Genomic DNA, 18,459 nt, shown 5'->3' on the forward strand with positions numbered 1-18,459 from the left:
GTACACAAGTCATTTAATGCAGCCTTTGAAAAGACTGTGACGGATGGCTGGTGCTGTTCTGAAGGCCTGATGAGAAATCCAGGCTTGGCCCTGCTAGGAATATTTGCAATTTTAAAGAAAAAGTAGGTTCTAATACAGTAACTATTTAATATATCCCAGCAAGGTCCTCCCCACAGGCTGAGTTGAAAACACTCCTGACTCTGTTGCTATGCAAAGCAGCTTTCAAATATGTTTTGGAAACCTGTTTGAGATTTGAGAATAGAATTTGGTTTTCAATTGCCTCATTTAGGCTTAAGAGCTTTTGGTTCATTCCAAAATAATGTGGGGGTTCTATCCTTGCTGGGCAGTGGAGGGTAAATTCAATAGCTGCCTCTCATCCAATATACACATGAATATAGGATGCTTCTCTATGGTACACCCTTACAGAGCTTCACATGAGAGGGAAAAAAAATGTAGAAGAAATAAGAAAAAGAAGTTGGAGTGTCCTTATACAGTTCACTAAAAGACTATTTGAAAATAATGATTGAGTCTTTTCCAAGATACGTGGAATGTGACAACCATAACTGCATTTACTGATGAAAATGTCATTGTGCTACAGCAAGCTCAAGCCTTTGGGAGGGTTTCTTAGAATTCCGAAAGGTAGGGCTTTGACATTTTGTTGTGTTGGCTCTGGGCACACGGGTCACCAGGGGATCTGCCCACGAGATCTGTGCAAGGGTCAGAGTCGGGAAGCAGCATCTTTAGTGGTTTCTCCTTGATGTCATTGTCTCTCAGTGTTCCTGTGTTCATCTGGGTCATTGAGTCTTTCATCCCACGTGGGATAGGTTTGCCATTTTATATCGCAGTTGCAGATCAAAAAAGGTGAGAAGAAGGTAAAAAATGTGAGCCGGCAGTAGAACTCACCCTAACGCACAGCACACCGATCCCTCCCTCCCCCATGCTGGATGAGTATTGGACCCATTCCTTTGGCCTTAGCACCACTTATGAGCATTTAATCCTATTTAAGAGATCAATATCAGGGAAAGAACAAAAAAGTTAAATGGAAATGAAGATGTTGCTCTGAATATAAAGCTTCTTGCACCTAGTTAGTCTAGCTGATTGGTGTCTGGGTACTCAGCAGTACCAACTAGGTTTAGCAATGACTACGTGAAACTAATCAGCGTCCTCCATGTGGGGCAAGATATTATCTGAGCTAATGAAAGAGGAATTATAATTAAGAATGTATGATGTATGTAAAAAATCATGGTGTCCTTACTGCTTAGAGACTGAGAGAGAGAGAATAAGGATTGGCCAGCACCAGCTCACTGTACATGCCTCTCCTAGAAGGATTTTCTTGGAAGAGATTTCTCACCCATCGGGACCTGCCGTTATCCTATGGCATTAGCCTATGGCCTGGTAAAGTGACTGTAAATAAATAGATTAGACTCTGTTTTTGGTAAAGTAAAAGATTGAGAACACACTGCTCTTTAACGTGAGATATGGAAAGGCCAATCTACCTGGAAGGTAGTTAAGACGATTTTGTGTGTTAACTGATAAACTCAACAGGCTTTCTTTCCTGAACCTAACATTTTTAGATTTTTGCATTCCTGTCATGAGAAGTCCACCTCTGAATCCTTTCAAGGGCTGAGATTCCCGGGAATTCAGACTTTTCCACATTTACCTGATGCTATTTTCTAAGTGGAACATTGACTATTAAAGTCGAGTAGTGTCGTATGGTGGCGAGGACACAATTCTGGGGTCAGCACAGCTTCAGGAGAAACTCTGACGCTTGTTCCTTAATCTCTCTTGACCTGAGCTTCTCCTGAGGCTGTTCTGAGGACAAGCTGATGCCTCTGAAGTACAAGCCCGGCCCCTGGCACGGTGAATGCTGCATCTCCTGTGGGGTGGGGAGCGTGTCCTTGTTGGGACCTGAAACATGGCTCTGACCTGAACCAGCTGGATTTCCTTCAACTTGAAGATAAAAATTAGCCTGTGACTGTTGAACTGGATGATGCTCTCCTAAGGGTCTTTGCATTTTGCCCTCATTCAGCCAGTTAAAGCTGGAGTCCACAGAATTGTGAAACATTTGAGCCTGGGACAGTCACGTGATTTACAGTTTCATCTCATTTTAAGCTTTCAAGTGATATAATCACTGAGTTTTTTATTGTAATAAAGATGCAGGCCATGAAAAATTCAGTTCTTTAGAATTCTCTCTCTCTCTTAGAACACCGAAGGATTCTTTGTGATCTCAGCCTGTCTTCTGTTTCAGTATCCTCTCCCTCCCCCACGTCTGTCTTTGCAGATTTGTTTCTAGACTGCCCATGCTGAATGGAGACCAGGAGGGCAGCCCAGCTGTTTTCCTTGTGTTGGCTCTCTGAGCTGAGCAGGAATTGCTGAGCAAAGAGCAGCATTTCTCCAGGGAGGTTCACAAGGGTAGTACAAACTCAGTCTGGGTTTTTCTTTTTTGGAATTATTATTAAAAACTTCTGCCAAATACTATCAGTGAGGGGGGGAAAAGTACACAAAGTCTGAAGTGTAGTTGGACCAGCCTTTTAAAAATATCAACTTGAATGAAGCAAGAATGCCTTGCACTTCTTTAATTTTCTACATTTAACAGGAGACAGTTGCTTTCAGAGAAAGTCACTTCTGACTCCACAGACTCTATTGTGCAACCTTGCTCAGCATTCACTAAGACAGTATATAATTAAAATTCCTTTGAAAATGGTTGCCCAATGATTGACGTTTGTTCCAAAACACATCGTCATGGTAAATGCTTTATCTCTTATTCCAGTGGGGTTTTTTTAATAGAAAGAAAATAAAATGATATTTTTAGAAGAGTGATTGAGTTTGTTTTTTTTTAATTGAAGCCGTATAATAAATATATGTCCAGTCTTGCTCTCAAGGAGCTGGCAGTGGAGCAAGGGAGACCGAGTAAATTAAGGAAAGCAAAAGAAAGCAATACGCAGAATCTGAGTGGCCTTATATAGATTAGAATGCCGTTGATTCCAAGGGGGAAGACATAATGAGGATCGGTTTACTTCCGAATACATTGTCATATACTGTCACTTTAACACAACCAACTTTTATTATTGCTCTGAAACAATTGGACGTGCCACTTTTCCCGGGACAAATGCTGCCCAGCGCTAGGACTCTCTCTCTGCCATGGCTTCCTAGAGTCCTCTCTGTCTGGTGTCTGTCTGTGCCCCAGTCTCCATTTCTGCACAGGAAGTCTAGATTCCAGACAGCTGCTTCTGTCTCTGTTTTCAGAAGGAATAGACTGGTGAGACCACTATGATGCACCCCCACATTTGGGAAGGCTGTATCTTAAGACCTTCTTGGCTCCCCCAATTTGTAAATACCACAAGAGCAATCATGATTTGAGAAGTCGACCACCGATCCAGGATTTGGATGCTAAGGTTGGGTGAGCACACCCAAACAGCAGCATTGCAAAGACTCAGCAAGCTAAAAATTGACTACATGTCAGGGAATGTTGGGTTGTTCCTGATTAGTCAAAACTCAGACGTTATATCCATGAATGCCAAGGGCCGTTTTAATATCATGCTGTTTGTTGGACATTTGAGTAGTGAATGCATGCATAATGTGGAAATAAATACAATATGTGAATGGCCCACAGAAATCACAACCTTCCACTGTTTTATTTAGTTGTGTAAATTCCTCAGCTCTACTGGAAAAGTAATTCGATGCACATTAGTTTTGCTTCCTACGTTTAGAGGGAGGTGAGTGCTGTATTTATATCTGTAAGGGTCTCAGCAGTCTTGTAGACTGTCTATTCTTGTTAAGGATGAGGAAACAGAGGCTGAGAAAGTGGTTTGTCGAAGGGTGACTTAGAGAATTTACTGTAACCTCATGATTTGAACCCAGGTCCTCTGACTGGGATTTTGGTGCTCTTTGTTCTATGCTATTCCGAACCTTTGAGTAAACCAAAATGCAAAGACTGTTCTTGATAGACAGCCTTTTAGGTGGAAGAGTTGAAGATAATAGGAGAGAGAGATACACAAACCTGTCTTATCTGGACAGGAGCTCAGCTCGTTAGGAAGAAGAACAGGGATGAGAGAAGGCAGGAGGAAAGGATGGCAGAAAGACAAATAATCATGGGAAGAGACTGGAACAGGGCAACTGCCAGACATTTTCAAGATTAGAAGAAATCTGAGTCGAGTTAAAAAAATCAAAAGAATTCTTCAGGCAGAAGCAAGAGTTTATGTGTATAAAGGGAATAAAGCAGAAATACGGTATTCTTAATACATATGATAGAATCTGCAGGGGCAGAAGAAGAGCGTGGCCCTGATGGATAACGACGAGAAACACCAAACCATTCCAGCAAGGCTCTGCATATTAAACACTTTCTTTTCCTTCCAAAAATATGTAAAGAGGAGAGGGAGAAGAAAAGAGAGAATGATTTAGAGGGATGTCTCATACATTATTTACTTTCATAGGAAGGAAAGTCAAATTCAGTAAAGTCCAGATTGATTTATTAAACAAAGTCTAGCGTGGGGATTAATAAAATAAATACAGATTTCAGTGAAATTGGGCCCTAGCACTTATTTTTAAAGCCATGTTTCAAAAAGGTTATTGATAGGAGTTATGGATAATTTTTATCAAATGGCAAGAACAGACACTAGTAACAGCAATTTTTTGTGTTCTCAGACTGTCGCTTAATACTGATGTTTTTAAGATTAGCCCCTGAGAAGCTGCCTATTTACTTTTGGTACCTAATGAGGATTTAAGATATGAAGCCATCAACTGGGCCTTTTGTTATGACCATAGAAAATATTATAACCACCAGACAATGATTGTTTTTGAAGGAATGGGAGAAATGTTGTTATTATTATATATTATATCATAAGCATTGTGTAGCAAATATTTTAAAAATACAGACCTTAAAAGCACAAGTTTTAAGGAAATACATATTTTCTCATTAATAGTAATCATATAGTTATTTTTTGATTATATAATCATAATCATAAATTATTTTCACCAATTTCTAACTTATCAACTTCTTATAAGACAGCTAGGGTTTATAAATATTTATTAAAATGGTTTTTGGATTTAATGTAACTTGAAAATAAAAAAACCTTTCAGCTTTGGTGGGAATGTCAGGGCTCTAGGATTTGAAGGCAAAATGACCTCAGAAACCCTTACATGGCTTTTCTCATCTGCAGATTGTTTCTCAGTGTCAGGCGAAAGCATCTTTCTTCCATCCTGTTGGACTTGTCTTCCTTGTTCTTATGTTACTTCTCTGTTTTGCGCAGTAGAGATACTGTGTAATCATGACCCTTTCACAATTAGAAAAAACAGTCCTCAAGCACTTGTCTTTTTAATTTTTGAGCAAAATTTTCCTTCTGTGTTCTCTGATCAGACATTTGCCATTCTATACACATGGCTCTCTTTCTCCACATCTCTAACTTAAGGATGATCTCACTATCCAGTGGTTTGAAAGAAATTCTGTTTTGGATATGAGGTGTTTTAGGATGACAGTCCTTCAAAACTGATTTCCAAAAGAGCTCATAAGGCTTATGGTGTTTTAGACCAATGGTTAAGTAGCGTTGAAGATTCTGCCTGTTAGGTTTACAGTGATTTCATCTTATCTGTTCAATGGACTTGTATTAGCGGTATTTGCATGGAAGTTGGCTTATAAATCTTGACTGTGTGTGTTTTAAGAATGAAGACAGTAGTTCAACTCTAAGACGGGCGGCGTTTCAGAGGTAGAAGAAGGTCCACCTATGCCTCCTGTTTTCATTCTAACAAAAAATGGCTCCGCTATATAGACTTCTAGCTCATTTTAGGGAACTAGGAAACCTGTAATGCATGTATTGTTCAAAGAAGGTATGGATTGGAACTTCACATTTGAAGAGGAAAAAGATGGGTCAGCAGCAGTATTGGCTATATAATTTTGGGGCTGCAAAATGAAAATGCAGGGCCCCTTGTTCAAAAATTAATAATTTTAAGACAGTGACAGCAGAGCATTCAATCTAGCACAGGGCCCTTCTGAGCACGGGGCCCTGTGTGACTGCACAGGTCACACCCGGAAAGCCTGCCCTGGTCAGAAGTTGAGAGGGGAGTAAAAAGGAAAAGGGAGGATCTGTTTTCCCATGATGTTTCCCTCCTTCTGTCTATCCCACTCTTCCCTGTGTACTCATCAGATGTGACCATTCTCAAGGGGGCTCTATTGTTCCAGTTAGCTAAGACATTGCCACTTCAACTCTAGTCCATGGGGGAATGGGCATGAGAGGGAGGTCACATTCCCCCAGTGATGGGGTGGGGGTAGGGGGTTGAAGGTCTTCTGAACTGTCCTAAGAAGAGAGCATGAAGTTGGGAACTCTACAACTTTCCAGCAGTGTATTAAAGTTACTTAACCTCTCTGAACCTAATTTGTCATTGCTGTAAAATGGTGATATCTACCTTGCAGGGTTGTTGAATGGATTAGAGAGAATGTGGAAAATACCTAGCACAGTGGCTGGTATGCAATGGGAGCTCATATATATTGGATATATGGTCATTTTTTTGTGAGTGAGGAGATGTACTGAAGATGGGTGAAAGGGCCTTGAGTCTCAGATAGGGTGGTGGATCTCAAAATGCTTGGAGAGCCTTGTAAGAGCTGGCTGCCTCTCTGCATCCATCCTTACTTCCCAAGTGCTTTGAAAGGGTTTAAAACTCAGAATTGCATCTTCTTCCCAAACAGGGTAAGCAACAATCTGTGGGAAGTCAGTGCACAGTAGAGTTCAGTCTCTAACACTGAAAATTTGCCAACTTTCACCCACACTGCGGAGATGAGAAAGCAGCTGTGGGCAGACAGCAGAGAAGAGCCCATGGTCACTGGGATACATTACACTTACAGATGGTCCATTGTTCACCCTGAGATGTTGTAGTTTGTCTATTTTATCCAGTTATGTTTCCATGACATACAAAGGATACAGCCAAAACTATTTCATGTAGTTTTTCCACTTTGTTTTGATTTATTATTTGTTGTTTACAGTATTATCTCCAGTAACAACAATGGAATTTCCTTCCCTACTAATCTGGCCTGTTTCCATTTTGCCTGTTTATTTTAATTTCCTTTTTTTTGGACTGAAACCTTTACATGACTCTCCTTTGTTTATTTCCTTGCCTGTGTGTGTCAGCATCATTTATTAGCACATCCACTCAGAACTTTGAACATGAATTATAAAGGGTCTGTTTCCTGGTTGCTAGTGGGAGTGTCTGAAGTGCTTCATGTCTCTAAGTACTGCACAATGGCTGGGTTAGCAGCTGGCTCATCGCTGCTCTCTGAAGCAGATGGCTTGCCCTCCATGGCGTACAGATGGAGCATGTGAGGCAGAGAAGTAACTCTGCTGCGGAAGGTGCTTTTCTCAAATCCTCTAACCCATCACTCCTGCCTGGCTCATCAATGCGGATTTCCATTTACTTTTTTTTTTTTTAAGATTTTATTTTTTTTCCTTTTTCTCCCCAAAGCCCCCCTGGTACACAGTATATTCTTCATTGTGAGTCCTTCTAGTTGTGGCATTTGGGACGCTGCCTCAGCGTGGTTTGATGAGCAGTGCCATGTCCGCGCCCAGGATTTGAACCAACGAAACACTGGGCCGCCTGCAGCGGAAAGCGCGAACTTAACCACTCCGCCACGGGGCCAGCCCCTCCACTTACTTTTATTTGGGCAGTAGGTTGTGTGAGCATAAGACCTGCTTTTTTGCAGAAATGCTCAATTCCTTGAAGACATTTCCATGACAACTAGTCTGTTGTTAACTATTGAGTAATTGCAGCTTGTAATATTAGCTGCTTGGGGTGCATGATAAATGTTAGACTTGGTCCTTTTTTATGAAGAACTTACAGCCCACTAAGTCAATAAAAAGGTTAAAGAGGGGCTGGCCCGGTGGCGCAGTGGTTAAGTGCGCATGTTCCGCTTTGGCGGCCTGGGGTTCACCAGTTCGGATCCTGGGTGTGGACAACGCACCACGTGGCAAGCCATGCTGTGGTAGGCGTCCACATATAAAGTAGAGGAAGATGGGCACAGCTGTTAGCTCAGCGCCAGTCTTCCTCAGAAAAAAAGAGGAGGATTGGCAGATGTTAGCTCAGGGCTAATCTTCCTCGAGAAAACAAAACAAAACAAAAACAAACAAACAAAAAGTTAAAGAGAAGAGGGAAGTTGACTTTTACACCTGTTGCTTGAATATTAATTAGATCTACTGCCTCATTTTCACTTGAGTCTCATGATTTACTGAATTAACTAATTCATCAAACATTTATTTAGTTCTTACTCTGTACATGGCACCATCTCTAGTGTCAAGATGCTTAAAAGACCAGAAAGTGGAAATAGATTTGAAAGCAAATAAATATAATAAAGTGTTACAGGTGACATGATAGAAATCTGTGCAGAGTATATACAGAGAGTAACAAAGGAGGAGGGGTCCTTATTCTCTTGGAGTTGGGGGTGGAGGGGACGTGTCAGAAACAAAGCCTAAAGGTCTTGGATATATTTGAGATCCATGGGTACTTTCCAATGTCTCAAACAGAGTGGCTGAGGATGCAGCCAGGCCTGGTGGGGGAGGGAGATGGAGGAAGCCAAGCACAAAGGGCCTTGGATGCTATATTAAGGAGTTAGGATTTTATTCTCTAGGAAAATTTTCAGGTAGGTGAAACATCATTATCAGATTCGGTTTTTATAAAAATTGCCCTGAGAAGGATAGATTCAGGGGACTTGAATGGAGGCAAGGAGATTCCTTAGGAGAGGACGGTGCTGAGCAGCCCTGACGTGATTCTGAACAAGCCAGTGGCAGATGGAAAGATGTTGAGGAAGTAGACTTTATAAAATTGGTATCAATTTTTAAATATTGTCTTTACAGCAACTGCCAGTGAAACCAAGGCTCAATAAATATCAAAGAGAATCTTCCTCTGTGCTTCCATTGCAGTCAGAGACATGATTGCTGTGGCATTTCGCACACTATGCGCTAATACGCTGTATTGCGATGACTTGTTTACAACCTTTTCTGCCCTGAGACGCTAAGCTTCTTAAGGTTAAGTACCAAACTACAGAATTATTTGCATATGCCTAGCATGGAGCCTCGTCTAAACAAGTGCTCAGTAGATGTTTGAAGAGTAAAGCTCCTAACACCGTGGCCAGTGCTTCTTCCACACGGACTACGTGGCACGGAAATATGAAAACGCCGCTCAGGCTTGTCTTACATCTGCCATTTCCATCTCTCCTGCTGAGGGGGTCAGGGCAAAGTGACAAGCAGCTATAACAGGCAGATGATGCTTTTTACTTTGCTTTAAAATTTATATCACTTTGTCCATTCTCAAAATGTGTCCCTGCCTCCAGAAGCCTGCATTAAAATACCAATAATAAATATTTAAAATATAGAAAGTAGCCATAAAAGTTGATGCTTATTGTGATAGTCTTTAGTGGTCTCGTTATCCACAAATCAAGCCTGATAATTTACTTTCATATTTCTTTTTATGTTACTTAATCTTTTAACCTGGATCACACTTTATTCTTCCACACAGATCCGTAATGCCTTCTGCCTGGCTCTTTCAAGATGGAGGGGAAACCTGTGGGAGAGCCTACTCAAGTGGTGTCTAAAGTCAAACTTTCCAGCAAGGTAGAAAGCACAGGACACTGGCTGGTGGAAGATCATGCTCGAATATGGGAAGTGTTAAAGACAGACGAGGTAAGACTAGTCCAAATGACACAGTTGGTGCAATGATGGATTTCCTTAGACTTGAGATTATAATTCTTAGTGTGGCCAGCACCACAGGCCAGCTTGGCAAATTTTTATTCAGGGGCCATAGGCACAACCACGACTGGAGAACATTAAGTCAGGGGTGTATCTCTTAGGCATTAATAACTCCACAGTGATTCAGCCAAAGGAGGTAGCACTGACTTAGGGCCTAAAATGTACAAGTAGGTATCCTCCTTGTAGAATCCTACCAAACCTAAATGGGAAATCAAGTCATGGTGAGAAAGTTGATTCCTAAGGATCAGTCATAACAAGTGGAATCATATAAATTCATTGTTTGACAGCATGAGGCTGTCAGGGCTCCTTGGTTGCAAGCAACAGAAATTGACTCTAAGGAAAATGGGAAATTGTTGGAGGATATTGGGAAGCTCACAGAATTGATGAGAAGTTTGGAAAACTAGGACAGGAACCAAGTCAGCAGGAACTGCTCAGGGCACTGCCCCTGGTATAAATTCCAAACTGGTCCCCACCCTCTCCTTATTCTCACGTTTCTCTGCTCAAGATGCAAAGCCAGGGGAGAGGGAGCTCACTGCCAAGGTTAGTCACATGTCTTTCTCTAGGTTATTCTTTAAAGAGAAAAAGAATCTCCCATGAGAAATCATTATACCAAGTCCTCACAGCACTTGTGTTTGGAGTCCAAATCTCTAATATCCACATGTGGTGACAATACCAATTCAAGAAAGTAACATAACAACTACCATCTTAAATGTGAAATCCAGCCAAAGCAAATGTGAACTCTCTCTGTAGGGGATACTTGCACACAGGAATAAAACTCCACAGAGAGCAGCTGAAGTCTCTGTGTATCCCACCTAACAGGGCCAAGACTAGGGACAGATAAGTGAGTTGCTGAGGGCACAAAGTTTAAGGAAGCACTCATTCTTAGGTTTGTGTCCTGCGCTTGCACAAACTTAAAGGTTAAGGCATCCTTATATTTTGCACTTTAGGCGTCTTGCAATTTGGACTGGCCTCACCCTAGTCCTGGCCCTGCCACCTGATTTTATTCCCCTCCCTCCTTCCCCAAAGGTAGTCACTATCCCGAATCTGGCATTTGTCATTCTTATGCATATGCTGATACACACACACACACACACACACACATATATATATATGTTATCCACATATCCAAGTAGTACTGATTTTCATCTTTTAAATTTTATATAAGCTTTGTATGGTCTATGTACTTTTACAGCTTGCTGTTTTTTACTTAAATTTTGCTTCTATTTTATCTTATTTTCTCTTCTGATACTTGTAGTTCTAGTTTATTCATTTTAACTGCTTTTTATATTCTGTTGATTAATAGAGTGAAATTTATTTATCCATTTCTTTTGTTGGTTAACTTTTAGTTTCTTTCAGTACAAGGCAATGTAATACACTTTACACTGTATTACTCATTTTAATGTAATACACATTTTCACCTAGATGTGGCATACTGGATTATAAAGTATGAAAGCCTTCAGTTTTACTAGTTATTACCAAATTGGTCTCCAAGATGAGGATGTGAGTTTATATCCCCACTAGCAGCATGTGAGGATTCTCCCTGCTCTACCAGTTGTTGATGTTGTCAGTTCTTTAAGTATTGGCTAATCTGATTGTTTTGAAATGGAGCCTTGTTGTTTTAACATGAATTTTTCCATATGGATAATCAATTATCCTAGTACCATTTTAGAATGTCCATCATTTCTTCTTTAGTTTGTAATGCTGTCTCTCATGTATCATGCTTCTGATATACTCTCTCTGCTAATGTGATACTCCCTCAACTATTCTAGATTTAAAGGAAACTTGGACATCTGATAGAGCATGTCCCTCCACTGAGTTATTGCTCTTCAAAATTGTGCTGGGTGTTTTTGGAACTTAGATTTTCAATATGAATTTAGGATGAGCTTGTTAAGTTTTGCAGATATGAAGAAAACTCAGTCTGCTGGGAATCTGATCGGGATTGCAGTATGTTTGTTGATTGATTTGGGGAATATCAACATCTTTATGATAGTCAGTAAATATCTTATCTTATTCTTGACTTTAAGTGGCATGCCTCAATATTTCACCAATATTTTATCCTATACCCTTTTGCTGTAAGATTTTCATAGGTTTCAAGGTTAAGGAAATTCCTTCCATTCCTTTTCTTTTTTTTCTAAATGTTAGTTTCTTTACATTATAATATTTGATCCCTACAAAATAATATACGTGTAAGTTATAGAGTATAATATTAAAACAAACACTTGTGAGTTCGCAACCAACTTAAGAACTAGAACTTGACCAATTGTTGAATCCGTGTATGGATTCTGCCACATCCTATCCCCTTGATTCTTTTCCCCACAAGGGTAACTGTTTTCTTGAAATCTGTGTTTAATCATTCTTTGGATTTTTGAAAGTTTTTATTGCACATATATGTATCCCCCCAAATATTGTTTAGTTACATAAACTATGTATATGGTGTTACACATATGATATATATCTGATTTCTTTTATGACTGACTTCTTTCACTCAACATGTTTCTAAGATTTTTAAGGTTCAGTGACTAATTAATACATATAGTAATAATTCATTAATTTTCACTGTTGACTAATATGCCATTATGTGGTTATACCATAATTTGTTTATTTACAGATATGTTGATGGATATTTCAATTATTTGCTGTTGTTTGCCATTATGAACAATGCTACTATGAACATACTTCTACATGTCTTATCCCCCTGTGTAAGAGTGCCTCGTGTATAAGGGTTTTTATAGGTTAATAATTATTAGGTGAAATTTTTGAGTTGGGTATGTACAAGTTCTGTTTTGCAAGTTATTGCCATATTGTTTTCCAAAGTGGTATCAATTTACACTCCCACCAGCAGGGCATAAAGTTTCCCCTATTCCATGTCCTTGTCAACTTTTGGAATTGTCGGATTTCTTAATTTTTCCAACCTGGTTGGTATAAAATAGGATATCATTCTTTATGCATCTCAACTCCATCTCAGATGATTTTTCTTTTTCCTTTAGGGTTTACTTTTCTGAGGGTCTAACTGAAGCAAAAATCTTCCTATTTTTTTGTCTGAAGCTGCCTTCATTTTGAGTCTACTCTTAGAATGATAGTTTAGGTGGGTATAGAATTCTAGGTTACCTTCTTTCAGTACATTCAAAATATTTCATTGTCCTATGCCTTCCATTGTTTCTGTCATAAACTAGCTGAAAGTGCTTTTTTTTTTTTGAGGAAGACAGGCCCTGAGCTAACATCTACTGCCAATCTTCCTCTTTTTGCTTGAGGAAGATTGTCACTGAGCTAACATCTGTGCCAATCTTCCTCTGTCTTGTATGTGGGACACCATCACAGCACAGCTTGACAAGCAGTGCCAGGTCCATGCCTGGGATCCAAACCTGTGAACCCCAGGAGGCTGAAGCGGCGCATGCAAACCCAACCACTATGCCACTGGGCTGGCCCCCCAAAAGTCTAATTTTTATTCCTTTGAATATAATATCTCTTTTCTCTAATTACTTAGATCTTCTCTACATTTTTGCTGTTTTGCGGTTTCGCTCTTCTGTGTTTAGGTGTGGGTTTCTTTTTATTTAACCTCTTGGAATTCATGGGGCTTCATAAGTATGTGGATTGGTGGATATGTGGATCAGCCTGCAAACATCTCTGTAATTTTCTTTTCAAATAATTGCTTTTACTTCCTTTTCTTTTTATAACTCCAACAAGGTTTACGTTCATTTTTCTCACTCTTTGCTCATGTCCCTTAACTTCTCTTTCAGAGTTACTATCTTTTTTCTGCTCTCGGTGTTGTATTCTGATTAATTTAGATCTATCTTCCAATTCACTAATTCTCTCTTCAGTTACTTTTTATTGAAACAAAAACTGGTTAATAATTGGAGGAGATCAGAATCTGCCCTTTAACTCAACTATTGAGTTTTAAATTTCAGTTACTCTATTTTTCACTTCTAGAAGTTCTGTTTTGTTCTTTTAAAATCTTCTAGTCATTTTTTTAGTCTCTTGCTTCCTATTCATATTTTTATTTTTTTAAGTCTATTTGTCAAGAACTGTGAAGGGTATGAGATTTTACATTATTTGCAAGTTAGCTTGCCACAGTTGTGTAAATGCTGAAAGAAGTCATGAGACTCTTGTTTCAGAGACAAGACTTTATTACTTATAGAACAAGTTGTAACCAGAGTGCCAGCATGTTTGTTTGGTTCCCTATGCCCCAATTCCAACAGGAGTGACACAGATGGGCCTAGATAGCTCCCTGCACAGGAGAGAATCACTGACCTTGGAAACTTGCCAGTTTATAGTAGACTTAAGCAAGCCTGTACTTTCTCCCAGTGGGAGACGTTACCTTGTCCTTTAAGGTTACTTGCTGCAGACACAGGCCTGAAAAAACAGTCTGGGTAAAGATCAGCCAGGGCCAAAGATTTTTTGGCACAAAAAGCAAGCCATGCAGGAACAAGAGAGACTCATGGAGGAGTGTTTCTCAACAATATTAAATATAATGGTTTTATATTCTGAGTTGGCAATTCTAATAGCTGTTCTTATTCTACCATCTTATTCTACTCTCTGTTCTTTCTGTTGGTTCTTGCACATGGTATTTTGTTTCCTTGTTAGTTTTGTGATTTTTGACTGTGGGTTCATTTTTCTTGGAATGAAAGGACTTTTCTCCAGAGAGAATTTACATTTACTTCTGGAAGCACTACCAGCTGGAAGTCACTTCAAAGTAAATTCTTAGCTTGAGGTTTTTTTTTTCAGACCACTCAATGTGAATATAGGCTGGAAACTGATGGATGGGTATACTTGTAGTAATTAATTATGAGGGGAAATGACTCACCTCTCCCTGCCCCTATTCAGCACCATATTTCAAGATAAGCAACTTTCCTTGTGTTGTCATGGAGGGCATTTCATTCCTGGTTCACCTTAAGGCTGAGGGAATAACATTTTGGGGTTCCAGTTTTACACAGTGGGGAATCCCTGTAGATTCTCTCTCTTGAGCCAGCCCTGGGCTTTCTCTATTGTTCCCTTTGTCCTTTAAAGGAATAAAATCTGTGTTAGTTAGAGTCACACTAATGCTGTAACAAACACAGCCAAAAATTTAAGTGGCTTAATGCAATAAAAGTTTATTTCTCAATCATATAATTGTCCAATTTAGGTGTTTCTGATGAGAAGGCAGCTTTTGTCCATATGATGAGCAGGGACTCAGACTGCTTCTTCTTGCAGCCCCACCATCCTTTGGGGTCTGGGAGTCTTCTGTGTTCAGCCAGTAATTAGCTAAAAAAAAGATCGAATAAGACACACTCAGTTCTTAACCCTCTTGGACCAGGAGTGACGTGCATTATATCACTTTACAGTCTATCACTGAGAACTTGTCCCATTGCCCCACATGGTTGTGAAGGAGGTGAGGTGGAGAAATGTCATCTGGCTGGGCAGCCGTTTACTAGTGATGACTCAGTACTATGGAAGGGGAAACACAAATGCAATTTTGGTGGGCAGTTAAAAAAGTGTCACCGAAAACAAAGCTTAAGTTTACCTGGTTTGGCCAATGCCTTCTAAATGGAAATTGACTTCAATGCTTATCTCTGTGGGTTCTGCTTTCATATAGGTTTTGACTGTTAAGAGTTCTTAAGTTCTTGCCAGCCTATCAATGTATGAAAAAGGTACTATACTTTTATTTTACCAAGCATTTTAAAATTGTTTTTTTAAATTGTGGGATAGTTAGTTAGGGTATCTAATCTCCCACGTGCTAGCAATGGGAGTCCTACACTCTTCTGAGTTATTTAAATACAATGTATCTTAAAAATATATGTTTTTTAAACTTATTTTAAAAAATTAGTTCACTTGTCAGAAAGTGTCATCCAGATAATGTTGAATCTTTATTAACTAAACACATTTAGTTAAGCACCTTCTTACACATGAATAGTCATAACTGACTTCTTATAATCATTTACAAATTTTGTGCAGGTACAAATCAATCTATCAAATCTATTTGAAATTAAAATATTATTTCATCTTCAATGTAGTGATTAATTTCTAGCTACTCTAAATATACCTTTGAAATATAAATATTTAATTTTTAAATTATAAATAATACTTGCATATAGTAGAAAATAATGAAACTTTTATAAAAGAGTCAAGTATGAAAAATAAATGTCTTTATAAAATCTCAGTAATTTTTATTTTTTAAAATGAGCAAGGGAGCAGTGAGGAGCCTGGACATGTTCTTGTGATGGTGACAATGTTCTATCCTTTCGTTGTCTTGGTGGTTACATGAATATATTTGTCAAAACTAATTGAACTATACACTTAAAATGGACATATTTTATTATATGTCAGTTATGCCTCAATAAGGTTGATCTTAAAAACTGGGCAATAGGGAGGGGGAAGAGAGTTAAATAAATCAATAGCTGCAATACAGTGTGGTGAGTGCTGTAATAAATATGTCCACAGGCATTTTGAGAGTCTAGAGCATGGAGCTGTAATCCAGCATGGGTGTGAATTTGCTTATGGAGGTATGCGTGTCAGGGAAAGACAGCTTTCCAGAAAGGTAATACTTGAGTCCATTCTTAAAGGAAAAGTAGAAATTAGGCCAGCAAATGGGATTTTAGAAGGGCACTCAGAGCAAATATTCCTGGAAGAGGGAAAACTGTGTGAAGGGCAGTGTTAGAGAAAGTGTCCTGCAGTTTGGAGCATCTGTAACAGAAGAGGAATGACAAGAGAAGAAGCTGAGAGGGACCAAATAATGAAAAGTCTTCTGTGCCTCACCCAGAAGTGCAGAAATTACCCTGTGGGCCGTGGGGAGTCATGAGGGCCTTGAAGCAGGGGTCATGACATGGTCAGATTTGTTTTCTAGAAAAGCTACTCTGTCAGACGTGTGAAGGATAGCCTAGAACTCTTCAAAACTATTCTAGCTCACTTGGGTCTCTTCTTTCTCTGTCTACACTATGCTAGTCAATATCAACTAGGGATTATTTGCGGTTGTTCTTTTTTTGTTGTTGTTGAGGAAGATTGGCCCTGAGCTAACATTTGTGCCCGTCTTCCTCCGTTTTATATGTGGGACTCCTGCCACAGTATGGCTTGATGAGCATTGCCTAGGTCGGCAGCCAGGATCCAAACCAGCAAACCCAGGGCTGCTGAAGCAGAGCATGCAAACTTAACTGCTACGCCACTGGGCCAACCCCAAGGGTTGTTCTTTTTTTTCATGATGGGAATTCTCTCTCTCCAGCTAGATCGTCTGTCCTTGAGACCCTGTCTATTAGTTTCTGTTTGTTTTGTTTTGTTGTTTTGGCTGAGGAAGATTTTCCCTGAGCTAACAACTGTTGCCAGGCCAGTCTTCCACTATTTTGTATGTGGTTCACCACCACAGCATGGCTGCTGACGAGTGGTGTAGGTCCACACCTGGGAACTGACCCCAGGCTGCCGAAGCGGAGAGCACCGAACTTAACCACCAGGCCATCAGGCCAGCCCCCTCATCCGTTAGTTTTATTTCTGCTTCACTTATAAACCCCAAAGCACTGGCATACTGCTGGTTGAAATAAATACCTGACGATTGATTGAGGCATCACTTCATGGTAATTATGTAATCGTGTAATCATGATTTCATAGTAATATGTTGTTTCTCTGAATTGTAACATCAGCCAAAATATTGCCATCTCTGAGTGCAAAGGTGATTCATTTGATTCACCATTGGATGGCATTAAGTAGAGGTGATTTTTTTTTTTTTTTTTGGTTGTTGCTGGTTGAGTTTGCATTGGGTCATCCACCATGCACTGGACTTATCTGTGTTTTACGTTTGTGAGAAAGCTGCCAAGATAAGCAGTGTTCTCTGGGGCTAGGGAACAGAGATGTACTCTGTGTGAAATTCAACTAGTGAATGCCTGTGTGGAGACTGGACATATGACCTCTTCCTCTCTATCTAGCTCAGGAATGGGGCCCCACATTGTAACATCATATTCTTGGAAGAGGAAATAGTAATGTGTTCATTATGCACGCTTTGGAGATTAAATCATACTCATCTGAGGGACAGAAAGAGAGAGAATTTTTAAAAAACTGGACGACAATTTGGACAAGCAGTGTGAGTGCATTGTATTAATCTTTGAAGAGCCAGCTCTTTGCTGAACTTAAGGGCTGTGGTTTGATGACAGAATTAGAATTCCTCTTTGTGATTCTGAATGAGTTTCTTTTTCTCTCTGCCACAAATTTTAATATGAGGCAAAGGGATAGAAACGTCCTGCCTAGGAAGTTATTAATATATAAAAATGCTTTGAGGTATTTTTACTGAGATGAGTAAAGTAGACATGTCATCAGTAGTTGAGAAATGGAATATTGAGACTGAATAATATTCAATTGGAGTTTATAAAGAAAGAAAAATATCATTTATTGAGCACCTACTGTGTGTCAAGAATTGTACTTGGCACTTTCATATTCATCAATGTATTTGATTGTCACAGCCGTAGATATGTTTTTCGTAAGGATTTTGAAGATTAGAGGTTAAGGCGTGTGCTCAAAGGTACATAGCTGATAAGTGGCAGAGTAAGCTTCAAACTCAAGTTTGTCTCTGTTTTATACTCTTATCTCCTCATGAAGCTATCTACCAAAATTGTTTAAATCACCCTAATTCTCTGTTTGCTTTGCCTGCACAGACTTCAACTAATCCTGGCTGGGGCAGCATCCTCAGCTCAATAAATGCTACCAATCTTGCTCCCATAGAGCTTGGCTCGACAGCGTCTGGTGTGAACAAGCACCAACATGCCCACTGAGTATAACTTTC

General features: G+C 39.6%; 1 protein-coding gene across 2 annotated transcripts in view; it reads left to right on the forward strand.

The window, feature by feature from the left end:
* The window catches only part of RGL1 (ral guanine nucleotide dissociation stimulator like 1), a 239,652-nt gene that overhangs the window by 77,701 nt on the left and 143,492 nt on the right, over positions 1 to 18,459 (forward strand). For both annotated transcript variants that reach the window (XM_005609783.4, XM_001490415.6), the window contains exon 2: positions 9,496 to 9,659. In XM_005609783.4, the coding sequence (XP_005609840.1) occupies positions 9,528 to 9,659 (132 nt within the window). In that variant the 5' untranslated portion in view covers positions 9,496 to 9,527. The remainder of the gene's footprint in view (positions 1 to 9,495; positions 9,660 to 18,459) is intronic.

The sequence above is a fragment of the Equus caballus genome, chromosome 5 (assembly GCF_041296265.1).
Source record: "Equus caballus isolate H_3958 breed thoroughbred chromosome 5, TB-T2T, whole genome shotgun sequence".
Classification (NCBI taxonomy): Eukaryota; Metazoa; Chordata; class Mammalia; order Perissodactyla; family Equidae; genus Equus; species Equus caballus.